Source organism: Dama dama, chromosome 26 (assembly GCF_033118175.1).
Source record: "Dama dama isolate Ldn47 chromosome 26, ASM3311817v1, whole genome shotgun sequence".
Taxonomy (NCBI): domain Eukaryota; kingdom Metazoa; phylum Chordata; class Mammalia; order Artiodactyla; family Cervidae; genus Dama; species Dama dama.
The window spans coordinates 31,482,431-31,500,502 of NC_083706.1; the positions used below are offsets into that span (position 1 = coordinate 31,482,431).

General features: G+C 37.9%; 1 protein-coding gene across 8 annotated transcripts in view; it reads right to left on the minus strand.

The window, feature by feature from the left end:
- REPS1 (RALBP1 associated Eps domain containing 1) overlaps window positions 1-18,072 on the minus strand; it is an 88,664-nt gene that overhangs the window by 577 nt on the left and 70,015 nt on the right. For 2 of the 8 annotated variants that reach the window (XM_061130437.1, XM_061130441.1), the window contains 7 exons: window positions 10,373-10,442; window positions 8,850-8,968; window positions 7,934-7,998; window positions 6,015-6,200; window positions 4,768-4,863; window positions 2,745-2,893; window positions 1,931-2,036 (listed from right to left, as the gene is read on the minus strand). In XM_061130437.1, coding sequence (XP_060986420.1) covers window positions 1,931-2,036; window positions 2,745-2,893; window positions 4,768-4,863; window positions 6,015-6,200; window positions 7,934-7,998; window positions 8,850-8,968; window positions 10,373-10,442 — 791 coding nt within the window. Of the gene's footprint in view, window positions 1-1,930; window positions 2,037-2,744; window positions 2,894-4,767; window positions 4,864-6,014; window positions 6,201-7,933; window positions 8,017-8,849; window positions 8,969-10,372; window positions 10,446-18,072 lie in introns of all 8 variants that reach the window. The other 6 variants (XM_061130434.1, XM_061130438.1, XM_061130436.1 and 3 more) reach the window with 4 other exon arrangements.

The window sequence follows — 18,072 nt, forward strand, 5'->3', positions numbered from 1 at the left end:
TTTCCCCTGGTGATTACCTGTGGTCATAACAACTCCTGTACCTCATTTTGAGCTTCAGTTTCACAATGAATTAATGTACTTTATAATCAGAATTTCTAATGACTGTCGATTTGGGACAGTCTTTTCAGACAGTCAGCAACTTATGCAGCCATATCCTTTTTTTCTTTTTCTCTATCATACTGACAGTATCATGTTTTAACCAGAATGACGTCCTCCTAATTGGTACCATACTTTCTCAGAGGATAATGAGAAAAGTGATTTTTAGAAACAGCTTCTATACGCATGTTTCTACGGTTTTTCATAGTTCTTCAGAAAAACATGCATTAACAAAACTTTCACCTAAAGGTAGCTACCAGAAAGCTTGTCATTTAGTTTCACATTCTTCCTTTACAATGGGCCAAATTCACAAGTCATAGAACAGCTATGAATATCTTCTTTGATCAAAGAGTTACACAAGAATACTATTCCTTTAACATACATTTATTAAATGCACCACATGTGTGGAGTTTTGAGGACAGAAACAAGATGGTTATAAACCTATCCAGGACAGTCTCAGATTATCTCTGATGTCCTGGCCTACATATTAACACATCCCTTTCTCTCTTTTCTCTTAAAAGTACTTTGGTTTGAACAATATATTACATGGTCACTGTAAACAGGAATGATTATGACTTAGCCTCAGTGAGTTCAGGTTAGTAGGACAGAGACACAAATGTGCCATAGATATGGACAATGTGATAAATGCTAGAAAAGAAATATGAACAGAATATTACGGGACTCAACTGACTATATTCATTTTACATTTCCATGGACTCCTTCCTCATCTTTATGGTTTACGACCTTGCTACTCAAAGTGGAGTCAACTGTCCAGGAGCATCTCCTTCACCTGAAAGTTTATTAAAAACTGCAGAACTCTCAGGCCCTTCTCCATACCGGACATGAGTCACAATTTTCATTTTACCATGGACCCTTCCTACATGTATACAATTAAGGTTTGAGAACCACTGGTTTCTAAGACGTGAATGCCTAATAATGTTGATGAATCATACAAGATTCTGCTTGTTAGTTTTTATGTATAGGGATTAAAAAAAATGGTGAGTAGTAAGCAAGAAAACAAACTCATCCTCTCAAGTACAGATGACAGAAGCACACACTGGCCCTGAGCACCATTTCTATTTAAGGTTTGTCTTTTCTGTTTTAGAGATGATCTAAATTGCCCCCATCCCTCTTCTTCAGATCTGTCATTTTCATAGAATCTGAGTTGTTTTGATAAAAGGGATTTTCAAATCATTGTAGAATTAGTGTGTAGAGAGACACATATATGATCCTGGAGGTAGCTGAGGTCACAACATTTCTACTCTTGGGTTTCATTATGAAAGTTAACGAACATTTTCAGTTCAGTTCAGTAGCCCAGTCACATCTGACTCTTTGCGACCCCATGGACTGCAGCACACCAGGCCTCCCTGTCAACTGCCAACTACTGGAGTTTACTCAAACTCATGTCCATTGAGTCGGTGATGCCAACCAACTCCATCTGGTCCTCTGTCATCCCCTTCTCCTCCTGCCTTCAATCTTTCCCAGCATCAGGGTCTTTTCAAATGAGTCAGTTCTTCGCATCAGATGGCCAAAGTATTGGAGTTTCAGCTTCAGCATCAGTCCTTCCAATGAATATTCAGGACTGAACATTTTAGGAATATGCTTTATATACATACAGGATAAGGCAATCATACAAGAAATTAGTACAGGAAATTCTTTTTAATATTAAAAGATTCAAAGGCATATAAAACATTTTAGATCCACACTTCTCCTGCTACTCGGAAAAGTTTCATACTAGCATAAGAACTGCTGGATCACCTCCAAGTCTTAGTTCAACACTAACAGGCTCTGACTCCACGGAACTTTCCAAATAAAGATTCAGAAACTACATTACCTTTAACTGTTGCTGCAATTCACTATTCAATCTGGCCAAAACTGTGTTGGTTTCCTTATTGCGTCTAATTGATGCCTGAATAGCTTTCTTATCTTTCCCAACAGACCTGAGAAGATAAAGAGAGCAAAAAACTTGACCTTCATTCTTATTATTAAATTCATTCCATTCTTCCCTGTGATCCATGGCCAAGAGCACCTTTGCCCTGCTAGCGTATCTCAACCTTGCTTGATCAGTTTTAAAGCTCAACCAAAAACTACTAAGCTTCAGGGGCTTAATTACTGTAGTTATTGATTTAGTGACTTTTCTGTAGAATCACCTGAGTTTAAGTCAGTGCAGAGCAGGAATAAGCAAACTTTTTCTATAAATGGTCAGATAGTAAGTATTTTAAGCTTTGCAGACCATACCATTTCTGCTGAATATTCTGTTTTTCGTATCTTTTTCTCTTTTTAAACAAAAATGTAAAAACCCTTACAAAAACTGGCCATGGGTTGACTTTGGCCCATGAGCTCTAGCTTGCCAATTCTTGATTCTAGAACAACCACAGTTAAAACATCAGTGTTACTGAGCGATATAAAAATTTTTAAAGTCTGCTCTAGGATTTGTAACTTGAGTTGAACTTAATAACAGAAGGGGGGGAAAAGTGGGAAGAATATTCCATTTACTCATAAATGAGAAAACTCTCAAAGGGGAACAGTGGAGGACCTGTGCTCAACTACAGAACTAGTCTGACCATAATTTCCTTCTGTTTAATATTTTTAATTACTGTGCATTTTGTTTCCAGGAATTACACATGTTTAGGAACAGCTTTGATTACCGAGGAATAGAAGGTTGTGATGCAAGAACAGCAGCTAGGACGCCTGTCTTCTGTGTATGTTCATCAACTTCTGGCCTTAATTCATCTTCTGATTTTAATCTCCTTCGAACAGGCTTAGGTGGTGGAGCGAGAGGTGTTGTGCCTTTGCTCTGGGAGACAAGAATTTCATGAATAATAATCATTTCTTGAAGACATTTGTGGTTTGTTAGCACTTTGCCAACATCATATGCTTTCTTTAAGCCTTTCATTCTCTAAAAATTATGGGTCACTTGTCCTACTTTAAAGCAATTTATATATTTGTGGCAACAGCTAACTTAAATTACAATGGGAAAGAATGTTCCTAGTGACATTGCAACTGTAAATGTACCTATTAAGACAAAATTTTTTACAGGGTGACATAACAAGCTCCTCAAGGCCCGAATTCTGTGACTCAAGGCTATAATATTCAGTTTTAACATAACACACTCAATATGTATCTGTTCAATAACTATAAAAGGCAGTCTCCAGAAACATGCATCCAGTATCACCACAGGGTTTTCTATTCACATATCCTAAGATATATTATCTTAATGAATAATTTATAAAGAAGTGGAAAACCAGGCAATTCTTTAAAAAATCTTTCATTAAGATATACAATAACTCTTAAAAATGAGTGGCTGTTTTATTGGAGATCTGTCCTCAACAGAATCAAATGTAACAGTCTGCTATTTACTGTAACCTGATCTGACCTGTTAATAAATAAAAACAAGAGTCAACTGCCATCCCTTTGGTTAAATGCTATTTTTAATCTATTGCCATTTACTGACAAAATAAAATTCACTATTAAAAAAATTACAGAAGTACTAACAGTAAAAAAAAAAAAAAAAAAAAACAGTGCCCAGAAAGTAGTATTTACATACTTTCAGAAACACTCACTGTTTTAATGACTACTGGGGATGTCTCAACGATAACAAAAAAAGTGACCAAAATTTCTTTCTCAAGAAGTGTCCTGTTATCTGCAATGTACTTTGAAATGCAAACAACAGATAAGAAGACCTGATATAGAGAGAAGGATGCAGATATAAAGCAAGTATATTAACACAAGGAAAAACGTTATAGTTTTCTATTTCTTTAATTCTGTATTTATATGAAATGAAGAACATTCACTAAACATACTGATAGTCATTTCGTTATATATGTAAGTCAATTAATTATGTTGTACACCTTAACTTAAACTGTGTTGTGTATCAATTATATCTTAATAAAACTGGAAGAAAAAATATAGTAAATATTAATGGTACAATCAAGGTGTGGCTTTATTGTTGTACAATATGAAATTCTTCCAATTTTTCTGTATGGTTAAAATTTTTCACAATAAATTTTTGGGAAAAAATTATTCCTTAGACAGCTAAAAAAAAGAGCAGAGAGTATGATATTAACTTTGCCAAGTCACTTCAGTCGTGTCCGACTCTGTGCAACCCCACAGACAGCAGCCCACCAGGCTCTGCCGTCCCTGGGATTCTCCAGGCAAGAACACTGGAGTGGGTTGCCATTTCCTTCTCCAATGAAAAGTGAAAAGGAAAAGTGAAGTTGCTCAGGTTGTGTCCGACTCCTAGCGACTCCATGGACTGCAGCCTGCCAGGCTCCTCCGTCCATGGGATTTTCTAGGCAAGAGTACTGGAGTAGGTTGCCATTGCCTTCTCCCAATATTAACCTTAGAGGGTTGATAATCTTTCCCTGTTATACACTCAGAACTGAAGTAACAGAAACTGAGTATGACGAAAAAGGAAGCTCTACTTGATGTACTTGAAACAACGTAACAACCACACAAAATCTGAGAACCTGTGGCACGTGTTAATACAAATGACAGGCTATCATCTCTACCTCTAGGTGGATTGTGTTCTGAGACAGGCTATGTGTATTACAGTTTAAGGCAGTGAAATGGGTTAGATGATCTCTAACTTTATTTGTAAGATTTTTCAAATTATATCATATAATTTTTATACGTATAAAACAATCAATACTATAAAAGACTTCTGTATACCACATTGGCGGGAGCACTAGCAGCTGTCTTTTCTTCAATTTTACTATCTGTTTTGGCAACGCGAAGAGAACTTGCGGGATCAGAAGCTTTTTCAACCTAGAGATGAGTATATTATTATTACAAATTATATTTAAGTAACATACATATATGAATAAATATATAAGTGGCAGATCAGAGAGTAAAATGTTTAGAAAACATTCATTCTAACAGTAAGAAGCTCAGATGAAGATGAGAGGAGTTTGAGACTACCCTGTGAAATGATCACGCATCTGCTCCTTTAGGGCAGAGAGGGAAGAGAATACATCTCTGATGGGATGGCAGACGATGTCTGGAAGTTCTTTGGTTGGGGGAGGGTACGTACAAGTACCCCCTGCACACCGCTACTCCCACCTCAGGCCCAGTCTGCCTTCCTGGAGGTGAAGCCCATTTCCCTAGTAGCTCCAGGCCAGGTGGAAAGTTACAGGTTTGAAGAACTAGCTGGCAGAAAATTTTCCACTGACCAAATCTGTAAGAACTCTTTACGTAAATTATGCCAGTCAAACGTCAGTTTTTTAAATCTATTAGAGAAGATCAGTATAAACTGGAATAATCAGAGCAAACTTCAGAATTCCCCTGTTCCCTCCAACTCCATATTTACACTTATGAGGACAGGGATTCTTGTCCCTCATAGAGAAGTTTTTGCTGCTAGAACCAAACAGTCCCCCAGAACACTGGCTGCAAAGATGAAATTCTGGCATCCTGTGGTCTGTAAGTCTGTCTAACTGATGTGACTGACTCCCATACAATTTTCACCAAATCACAATCAAATGCTTAGCATTAAGAGGCAACCCCATAAACTGACTTATTCTCATACAAACGAGTGTAGATATGGCAACCACAGCTTCTTCTTATACAGAAATCTTTGAATCACACAATCAGATGCTCAGCATTAAAATGCAACCCCCAGAACAGTGTTTTAGCCAAAACCAGATGGTTGCATCTTTTCACGTGACATCTACCCTTCACCCAGATATTGATTCTTACTAAGCATTTTATGCAACCAGCAGGTGGTCTGAGGCCAGTAAGAAATTGAGAAGCATTGATCTACGGAATATAAACCTTCTAAAAGCAGCAACAGCAGGTATTTTACTCACTGATGTCCCTTCTATTATCTGCTCTTTTAGGGGTTCCTCTGTTTCAAGACTGGCTTATGAGCACAATATTGGAAGATTCCCAGCAGAAAATTAGAGAAGCCCTTGAAAACTGACCGGCAAGACCTCTGGATGTTTCTCGGCTTCATCATCTTGTTCTTCATTTACATTTGATGCAGCAAATACTTCAAATTGGCTGAAATCTGCAAAATTTGGTTGTTCTGGTATCTGCTGAGGTGAGGTACTAGTGTGAGTTATTAGGCCATCGGCATCCACTGGGCGATGCACAACGGGACCAGGAGCCTATAGGAGGGTTTAGGATACAGGAGCAAATGTTTTACTGATCTTACTGTCACAGAGAGCCTTCTTTTTCTTTGAAAATTTATTATAAGGATGGTCTGATTTATTAGCTGAAAATTCAGGAAGGTGAGCTACAGTAACGTTTAGCTCTAAAAAACCTTGAGTGAAATGCCAAGACACTAAAAAATTAAGATAACAAATCTCCAAATAAAAAGATACTTTAACAAAGTTCTTATTGCCAAGAATGTGCAACAAAGGAGACAAGTTCTGGCCTTAATCTCTGATTCTCTCCTTGCATCTATTTTTTTCTTAATTAGGTTGCTGCATAATGGTTCATATTTTAAAAATGTTTCATTATGTTTCTAAAAAGACTATTATCTCTAAAGTGTGAAATCCAGTGCTCTAGCTACTCTCCAGCACTCCAGTGCACTGGCCTTCAATTTGTCCTCCACTCTTTTACAAGATCAATTCTCCTAAAGTCTCCATTTGAAAACTAAATGTATTGAGTACCTATACTTTTGACCAAACAAATAAGGTCCATCCCTAACAAAGCTGATAATCTAGTGCAGGATACGAGGGAAGTAAACAAGGGATTAAAATACAGTGTGAGGAGTTCTGTGACAGAGGAAGCACAGCAAGCTAAAGGAATGAATCTGAAGTCTCTCCCCTGCTTGCCCTTAAAAAATTCTCCACATCCTTCAAGAAAAACTCCACCATCTTAGTATGACAGAGGAGATGCTCTGTCATTTCCTCACCTCTTCAATTTTATTTCCCATCACTCTAGTTGTACTGAACTCAATAGCTTTTCCTTGAAGAATATGCCAGGCCTATCTTACCCTCTGTGCCACTCCTTCTGGTTGTAATGCCTTCTCCTCAAGAAATAGTATTTTATCTTTCAAGTCTCTGCTTACGTCTATCTTCCTTCATTTTATTTGACGTTTTCAGTGTGATCCCTGATGTTACTAGCTAGGACATCTATGCTAAAACATTTTATAAGTATGTCTACTATAGCATTTCTATTATAACTGCTTACAGGTCTGTTTTTCCCACTAGATTGGTTCTTGAGTCAAGAGATAATTCACTCCGTTTTACACCTTAATACAGTAAAAGTATTTTCATTGGCCCTTTAGATAAAATAAATACTGGAATATTCAAATTTCAGTATCTTTGACAATTAGGAAACCATATTTTTAACTACAAACAACCAATTTCATTATAAGAATCTAACTCAGAAAAATCAACCAAATTCATTCATGTAAAAATGTAGCCAGTCAGTCACATAAAACTAAGCTACAAACTAGAATCTACTTTGGAATATAACAGTTTTATGCAGATGAAAGAACTTTGACCTGTGAGTTGTGCAACACTTTATTCACTGATGCAGGAACACATCCAGGGAGATGCAGGGAGGTTACCTTGAGTCACTACTAGATCCAGGACATACATGACACACTTCCTATCCCTCAATCCATCGATTCTTCTTCTAAACCCTCCTTTGTCGAGACACTATCATTTGGTTCACTTCTAAGCTTCTTTGAAAAAACAACCCAAATCATTATTGGAATTCTTATCCTCTAAGAAAAGACCTAGCTTCTCCGAATTAAATATGCATTAAGAATGACAGGCAATTCCCGATTTTCAAAATAATTATAGAATAGAATCAAAGACCTAACAGATAAACTGACCAAGGGGACTATAATAACTGATGCTTACTAATGAAGACCTAGGAGAATTACCTGGGAGGGCTGTGGTCTTGGAGGCACTGCAGGAGGTTGGGCAACAACTCCAGCCTGTTGCTGTCCTGTGTGAATACACAAATCTTCTTTTTGTAAATATATACAATTACTTTGCCAGTAAAGCAGAAAGGCTGAATGAATGTGATCAAATGATAAAGATTTCAAATGCCAATGAATAGTACTGGAAGCCCAATCCATCTCGTCAGACTGTCTGGATATGGTTGAATCTCACATCCTCTTCTCAGACCCCACTTCCCTGGCTCTAGTGCACACAGCGCTGGTCTTGCTCCTCCCTGTCCCAGTAACACTACACGTTCTTGGTCTTCTCCCCATCCTTCTGACTACTTCTAGCTATCAAATATGAAGACTTCCAAATTTCCTCTTTCCATTTAGCATTTTAGTCTACCATTTCTATGTAAATGATTCTCAAATAATAGATCAATCTTGCTTAGCCCATAGGTCCAGCGGCCTGTCGATTTCTTTCTCATCATTCCAAACACATAATATCAAAAACAGAACACCATCACCCTCTATCCTAACTTTTCTATTTTGACCAACAGTAAGACCAGTCATATAAAAACTGAACCCTCTGAGTAAGTTACGACTCCTCTCTCTCCTCTGTCATGTAATGTAAGACCTATTAGCTTTTCCTCCTTAATATCTCCACATAAAATCTTTTTTTTAATCTCTTGTGGAATCTCTCAGGTTACCATCTTTATCATTTGAACTCACATTTTAGACAGTCATTTAAAAAAAATAAATTCCCTCACCTGATACTTTTTCAATTTAAAATTTTTCTTCAGATAAATATCAAAAAATAAGAGAAAACAAAATACTGTGTATCTTTAATCAACTAAATATATTTAACAATTTAACATATTTAGTTTAATTTGTATCACAGTTCTCTAACCCCTACCTGTTGAGACGGAAAAGGTCCGATTCATGTCTAAAGATGATGATCTAGAATGAGAGGGCTGAGGCCGTGGCGGTGGGGGTGGAGGGGCGGTGTTTTCAGGCGACGTTCCTGAATGAGACCTGCAAATGTGGCCCCATTACAACTGGTCACGTTATTGATATTGCAGCTTTTCTTTTTAAGCAATCAAACTTAGCTAGGCAGCAAAGGATCTTATTGGAGTGACATTTTCTCCAGAGGGTACACAGGTATTAACAATGAATAGAGTATTATTTACGATGTGCATTCAACAAGCAGTTACTTAATACAGCAAATAATCTTCTAATTATACATTTAACAAAATTTTAAAGGACCTTAAAAAAAGTTATTAACATGAATTCAAGGTAGACTACTAACCTAGTGTAATGTTTTAATATTCAGTTAAAGGCAATATTAGTCTGAAAAGTTGTTTTCAAAGAAGAGAAACTGTACTTATAGATACGGTTAGCTTTCAACGTATTTAAATTTGGTAAGCTGAGGTATACTTTGGCTCAACTATGTGAGATGCCATCTCATCTTAAAATCACTCATTTTAGAGGTGATTATACTCATGTTCACTCACTGGAGATCTGCTATTAGCCACTAAAGTCTTCTATATTCTGAAGAATCTCATGGACTAAGACAATTTGATCCTCACTTATAGGAATAAAAAGGAGACTAAAATCCCAAATGAGAACCTTAAGACATAGGAAGAAGCAGCCTTTTGACTGTGTGAGCTCTTGGAGAGTCTACGTTACCGGTCTCTCCATACACCCTCCAGGTGTGTGGCAAAAGACTCTCACGATGTATGAAAAGCAGCAGAGAAAGATGCTTCTGTCCTGTGCAGTTTTGAGAGGATGGTGAAGCCCTGGGAGACAGACCCCTTGCCACCTCACCCTATCCCGTATCATTTTTGTCTGTGCCTGAAATGTTAACATGTGACACAGGTCTTCAGGATGGGTAGGTAGCCCAACACTGGCCTGCGTGTCCAGATGACATTTTAGAACACCAAATTCTTTTGGTACTTGTCCCATTCAGCTCTAAGAGGAAACCTGCACATTTCATACTTAAAGAGACTCTCACTGCTCAGCTACAAAAAAAGGACTGTATTAAACCAAGTGCAAAGAAGTTATCAGTTTATTTTAAACCTTCCACAGAACACCATGAAGACAACGATTCCTTTTGCTTTGCTTTGGAAAGAATAAAAATCATTTCCCTTTCACATAAATCAATTGGTAACCTGACAGCATTTAGAGAAGTGAAGAACTGAGAAAAATAACTTATGCATGCATGCATGCTAAATCGCTTCGGTCGTGTCCGACTCTGTGCGACCCCATGGACTGCAGCCCGCCAGGCTCCACTGTCCACGGGATTCCCCAGACAAGAATACTGGATGGGTTGCCATTTCCTTCTCCAAAAATAATTTATACTTGGTTTCAAATAATTTTCAATATTAAAATGTAACAAAATACTTTAATTATGCTTTTTTAATTAACAGAAACACTAACCTTTGACGAGTTACGTTGTTTCCAATCTGTTCTGGATCCGAAGTAAAAGAGTCTGAACTACTGTACCCATCTGCTGATAAATGGGATATATCCTATTTAATAATAATCATTTCCTTACTTTTTATTCTATATGCCCTAAACAGGTAACTGAATTACTGTTTCAAACCAGGGACATTCAAAGATTGGCCAACAGGTTAATGTTTCATCAGTGTATTACTAACCATAAAAGATTAGATATAAATCAAATAAATGGTGTTCTTATACAACAAAATACTATGCACAGAGAGAAATTAAAATCTAGAAATGTTACCATTTGATAATAGAGAAATATTCAAAATTAGTTACACAGAAGCAGGGCAGAAAATAGTACATATATCACAATTTCATTTCATATAAAAATATAACATGCACAAAGTAAAGATTAAGGTTGACAATGAATGTTAATTATGGTCATTTGTGGAACAGTGAGATTATAATTTGTATTTTCTTATTTTTGTTTATTACATTTCTACAAGTGTGAATAGTTTTTATAAAGAAAAAATTCATTTTAAAGGATAAATTAGAAGCATTTTAAGTTAAAAAGTGAACTTAAAAATTGTTAATGTAAATTTTTAAAAAATTGATAAAGGAATAAACTGTGCTTAGACAATGATAAAGCTTATGAAATTAAACAGAGGGTACCAATTTTTCACCTGAGGACATATTTTCAATTTCCTCAAAATCTTATAAAGGAGCAGAGAATCCCAGAATCAGACTAACAGTTATGAAACAATAAAGAAGTTTTAAAACAGAAACTCTAGGGATAATCTGAAGAAATACTACTAACTACCTTTCAAGAGTTATAAATTCAAGGAACTGGTTATTTGGTTTCGTTTCATTTCAAAGTGTATCCCACTTCTTTTTCCTGTCAAATCACTGAGAAGTTTACTAATTGGTACAGGAATGATGCTAAAATTAACACATTCCCATTTGGACGTTGTTAACAGGCATCTCAGACTGAACACGTCCAAAACTGAATTCCTACCCTTTCTCCCACAAATTTTCTACTACAACAGACTTCTTCAGTTTCCAGTTGCTCTGGCTAACATCCCTTGAATCACCCTGATTCCCTTGGCCCTACCCCTCACATTCTGTATCACGAGGATAAGCAAATCTTGTGGTCTTTTCCTACCAAAATCTAGCCAGAATCTGACCACTTCTTAGCACTTCTACTGCTACCACCCTAGGCCAAGCCATCATCTTCTCTTGCCTGTATTAATATAACTGTTTCCTAAAACGGTCTTTCCCTGTTTGAATTCTTGCCTTTTTCTGGTCTATTACCAATATAGCAGCCAGAATCATCTTGTTAAAAAAGGAAAGTCAGGTTACATCACTTCTCCATTCAGAAACCTTCTAAATGGCATTTCATCTTTCTCGGTAGAAGTCAGTCTTATACTGCTCCCCAGTTACTATTCTCCCACATGCTAGTTCTAGTTCTGGTGTTTGCTGGCTGTTTCCAGTAGATATAAAGAAGGCATCTTCCCTAAACCAGGGCTCCATATTGGCTATTCCTTTGGCCTAAAACATCCTTCCTTAAGATACTCACACAGTTAAATTCATCTCCTTCAAATTTTAACTCAAAAGCTACTTTTTGGTAAGGCTTTCTTTGATCCCCTTACTTAAACTGTCACTCCCCCTCCCCTTTCACAACTTAATTTTTATCCAGGGTGTTAACTATATCCTAAGATACAAGTTATTTTTATTTTATTTTTCTGTTATCTCCCCTACAGAATGCAAGCTTCGTAAGGGCAAAGAATTTTTTGTTTTGTTTACTGCTGAATACTCAGTGTCTAGAACAGAGCCTGACACATATTAATAGTATTCCATTAACAATGACTGAATGAACATGTACACAATTTCCTGTGAGAGGAAGAAAGGAGTTAGTGGGGAAGAGCTAGCTGAGAGGGATGGCCAACAGGAGGCATGCCTTGAAGCAGGTGCAGTGGCAAGAGGCATCCATTTATTTATTAATACAGAGGGTACAGGTCTTTAAAAGGATTGACTATTCCCTACATTATCCAGTGAAGATAATACTAAATGGTTATATATTCAAATTATTCAGATGCTAAATGTAGACAAAGATAAGAGAAGATGGCAGAGGAGCAGGAGGAAGTGGAGTACACCTCTCTTCACAGATGCATCAAGAATACATCTTCAGATGCAGAAGATCTTGCAGAGCACCAGCTTAGAGTTAGTAGGAGTCCCTGACCACCAGAAAGGAATATACAGATTCACACAAAACTGGGTAGGACAAAGAAGGGAAGGGAAGAGGAGGAGAGTTAGCACAACTGAACCTGTGCCCAGCAGGTGGGGAAGTGGAAGAAGGAGTGATATCCCCATATCAGGGCAATCGGTTGGGACAAAGGAGAAGCATCTGAGACTGTTGGAGAGTGAAGGAGCTGATCTGTGACAGTCTGAATGGCGTGAGAACCATACCGACAATCTGTGCCGTGGCCCTACATAGCCCAGGCAGGGACACAAGTCCGCCAGAACGCAGAGCAGCTGGGAGCTGGAGTGTAAGCACAACCCCAGGGCAAGGACTGCTGCTGACTTTGGGGAAACAGCCTGAAGGGATGCGAAGGAGGAGATCGCTGTGGGGAATGCCTTTGGAATAAAGTCAGGCAGCAGTGCTACTGCTGAGTCACACACAAGGAGCGGAACCATCACTTCTCTCCCTATACGCTGGCATGAGCAGCTGAGTAACAGAGGAATACCCCAGAGAAGGTGGCCATTTGAGTGCCTGACATGCCAAGCAACAGAGAAGGACCCCCATCAGCCCCTTGGAATGTCAGCTGCCAGAAGCTAGAAAAAGATTCTAACAGCACCATATCTCCCGTGCCCGTGGCTGCCAGCTTCCCTGCATAGCTGGTGCCATCAGAGTCCCTGTGACCTAAGCAGTCATACCACCTCCACACCTGGTCCTCCCTGGGGCAGACCCAAGTCCTAGAGGGCAGCCTCAGGAACTAATTCTTGTAAATGACGCACAAGCAGAGGTGGGGATAAAACCACAATTGAGCTCCAGGGGCAGAGTGGACAAGAAAGAGGGCTGAAAACCTTTTCACCAGCTATACGAGCTAGAGATTATATCCACATGATCAACTAGGCAGACTCTTGTGTCTATGGAATGCATAGAAGGACGAGTGTATCCACAAAACAAAATGCCCTAGCTCTGACAGCTGTGGACACTGGAGGCAAGAACCTACAGGAGTAGAACTAGATTAGACTCTGTGCTGTCCCCACAGCTGGTCTAGAGACCAGCTCCCCCAACACTGGAGGGCTTCCTAGCAAGGTGGAAGTGGACTGTGAATCACAGTAGGGGAAAGGATGCTGACAGTTGAGACCTGAGAAAAACATTTATTATTATTCTTATATTTTGTTTTGTTCTGTAGTTGATTCTGGTTTTCTTTCCTCTGATGCTGTGCTTGTTGACTTCATCATTATTATATCTATTTAGCTTTTGAGAATTTTTTAAAAACACATTTTATTTCCTTCATATACATCTATCTCTACACTGGCTTTTTGCAGATCTGTGGGGCTTTCTCTTTTTTGTTGTTGTTTCATGTTGTTTCCTTCTTCTTTATTATATATAAATTATACATAATAAGATATATATATTATTTATATATATTCAGTTCAGTTCAGTTGCTCAGTCGTGTCCGACTCTTTGCGACCCCATGAATCGCAGCACCCCAGGCCTCCCTGTCCATCACAAACTCCCAGAGTCTACCCAAACTCATGTCCATCGAGTCGGTGATGCCATCCAGCCATCTCATCCTCTGTCGTCCCCTTCTCCTCCTGCCCCCAATCCCTCCCAGCATCAGGATCTTTTCCAATGAGTCAACGCTTCGCATCAGGTGGTCAAAGTATTGGAGTTTCAGCTTCAGCATCAGTCCTTCCAGTGAACACCCAGGACTGATCTCCTTTAGGACAGACTGGTTGGATCTCCTTGCAGTCCAAGGGACTCTCAAGAGTCTTCTCCAACACCACAGTTCAAAAGCATCAATTCTTCAGCACTCAGCTTTCTTCACAGTCCAACTCTCACATCCATACATGACCACTGGAAAAACCGTAACCTTGACTAGACGGACCTTTGCTGGCAAAGTAATGTCTCTGCTTTTTAATATGCCATCTAGGTTGGTCATAACTTTCCTTCCAAGGAGTAAGCGTCTTTTAATTTCATGGCTGCAATCACCATCTGCAGTGATTTTGGAGCCCAAAAAAATAGTCTGACACTGTTTCCACTGTCTCCCCATCTATTTGCCATGAAGTGATGGGACCGGATGCCATGATCTTAGTTTTCTGAATGCTGAGCTTTAAGTCAACTTTTTCACTCTCCTCTTTCACTTTCATCAAGAGGCTTTTTAGTTCCTCTTATATACATACAATATATACACTATTGTATACAATATATTCTTTTTATAGGTATTGAATATATATACATATATATAGACTATATAATAAGATTATTATGTATATATTTTTTTATATATAAATCTTTTTTATATAATTTAACTGTACTTTTCTATTTTTTTCTTTCTTTTATCATGTTTGTCAGTTTGTTTGCTTTATTCCTCAGCGGGCTCTCTCCTTTGGTCCTGTTTTCTGTTTAGTTAGTGCTGTTTTTAATTTGTTGATATCACTTATGGTTTCCTTTGCTCACAGGTTCACTCTCTTGTACTTCATTTTCTTTGCACTATTTTGGTTTTGTGTGTATATGTCCCTTTGTTTCTGTTACTATTTGTCTGATTTTGCATTTACCATTTGTCTGGGGTTGTTTTTTGTGTGTGTTTGTTTTAATCTCCTTTATTGCCAGAACAAACAGCTTGTGGGATTCTGGTTCCTGGATGAGAGATTGGGCTTGAGCCTCTGGGTTGGAAGCACTGAGTCCAGGACACTAGATGGCCACAGAATTCCTGATCCCAGGGAGTTTTAATTAGCGAGAACTCCCACGAAGGCCGCTTCCTGGATCCGAGACCCGGCACCACTCAACTGCCAGCAGCACCCAGTGAAGGGCACCTTACCCAAACAACAAGCAAGACCTCAAGAGGAGACAGGCTTCCCACAGACACCCCAACACACACCACTCACACAGGCCTGCTAGTTAGAGGGGGGAAAATACCTCCTCCCACCAGAAGGCAGGCACAAGTCCCTCCCAACATGCAGCCTACACAAACCACTGGACCAACCTCACCCACTGATGGCAAGACCAAAAACAAGAGAGGGTATGTCAAACACAGAAAGTTAGATACCATGAAAAAACAGAGAAATATTGTGCAAATTTAGGAACAAGGTAAAAACCCACAACACCAAATAAACAAAGAGGAACCAGGCCAACTACCTGAAAAAGAATTCAGAGTAATGATAGTAAAGATGATCCACAATCTCGGAAATAGAATGGAGAAAACTCAAGTCATTTAACACATTTAACAATGACCCAGAAGAAACAAAGAGTAAACAGAGACAATTACTGAAATTAAAAATAATCTACAGGGAATCAATAGCAGAACAACTGAAGCCGAAGAATGAACTTAAAGAATAAGTGAAAATAACTACTGAAGAGCAGGATAATCACAAAAGAATGAGAAGAATTGGGGATAGTCTCAGAGACTGCTGGAATAATATTAAACTACCCACTCCAGTATTCTGGCCTGAAGAATTCCATGGACTGTGTTGTAAAATATTAAACACACCAACATTCAAATTAAGGGGTCCCAGAAGAAGAGGAAAAGAAAGGGTCTGAGAAAATTTTTAGGAGATTATAGTTGAAAACTTGCCTAACATGTGAAAGGAAATAGCCAATCAAGTCCAAGAAGCACAGAGAGTTTCATAAAGGATAAATCCAAGGAGAATCATGCTGAGACACATATTAATCAAACTGACAAAAATTAAACAAAAAGAAAAAATATTAAAAGCAGTAAGGGAAAAGCAACAAGTAACATACAAGGGAAACGCCATACAGTTAACAGCTGATCTTTCAACAGAAACTCTACAGGTCAGAGGTAATGGCAGGATATATTTAAAGTAACAAAAGGGAAAAATCTATGACCAAGATTACACTACCCAGCAATAATCTCATTCAAAATTGATAAAGAAGTTAAAAGCTTTACAGATAAAAGTTAAGAGAATTTAGCACCACCAAATCAGCTTTACAACAAATGCTAAAGAGACGTCTATAGGCAGGAAACACAAGAGAAGGAGAACACGAAAACAGTAAGAAAATGCCAACAGGAATACATGCATCAACAGCTACTTTTAATGTAAATGGATTCAATGCTCCAACCAAAAGACACAGACTGGCTGAATGGCTACAAAAACAAGACCTGTATATAAGCTGTCTACAAGAGACCTACTTCAGACCTAGAGATATACATGGACTGAAAGTGAAAGGATGGAAGAAGATATACCATGCAAATGGAAACTGAAAGAAAGCTGGAGTAACTATTCTTATATCAGACAAAATAGACCTTAATATAAAGGATATTACAAAGAATAACAGGACACTACATGATGATCAAGGGATCAATCCAAGAAGACATAGCAATTGTAAATATTTACACACCCAAAATAGGAGCATCTCAATACATAAGGCAAACACTAACAGTCATAAAAGGGGAAACTGACAGTAATACAATTAGTAGGGGACTTTAACACCCCACATACACGAATGGACAGGTCATCAAAACAAAAAATTAATAAGGAAACAAAAGCCTTCAATGACACATTAGACCAGATGGATCTAACTGATATCTTTAGGACATTCCCTCCAAATGCAGAAGAATAAGCCTTGTTCTCAACTGCACAAGGAACATTCTCCAGGGTAGATCACATCTTGGGTCATAAATCAAGCCTTGGTAGATATAAGAGAACTGAAATTATATCAAGCATCTTTTCTGACCACAGTGCTATGAGACTAGATTATAAACTGCAGGGAAAAAAAGCTGTAAAAAACACAAACACACGGGGATTAAATAATATGTTTTTAAATAAGCAACAGGTTACTGAAGAAATAAAAGGGGAAATAAACAAATACCTAGAAAAACAAATGATAATGAAAACATGATGACTCAATACTTATGTGATGCTGCAAAAGCAGTTCTAAAAGGGAAGTTTATAGAAATAGAGTCCTACCTCAAGAAAAAAGAAATACACTGAATAGACAATCTAACCTTATACCTAGAGCAATTGGAAAAATAAGGAAAAAAATCTCAAAGTTAACAGAAGGAAAGAAATCATAAAGATCAGAGAATAAATAAAAAATAAAAGGAAAGAATAGCAAAAATCAGTAAAACTAAAAGCTGGTTCTTTGAGCAGATGAACGAAATTGACAAATTGTTAGCCAGACTCATCAAGAAAAAATGGAGAAGACTCAAATCAACAAAATTAGAAATGAAAAAGAAGAGGTTACAACAGACAATGCAGAAATACAAAGGATCATAACAGACTATTACAAGCAACAATATGCCAATAAAATGGACAATCTGAAAGAAATGAACAGATACTTAGGAAAGTTCAACCTTCCAAGACTGAACCAGGAAGAAATTAAAATTTTGAACAAGCCAATCACAAGCACTGAAATTGAAACTGTGATAAAAAATCTCCCAAAAAACAAGTCAGATGGCTTCACAGGTAAATTCTATCAAATGTTTTGAGAAGAGCTATCC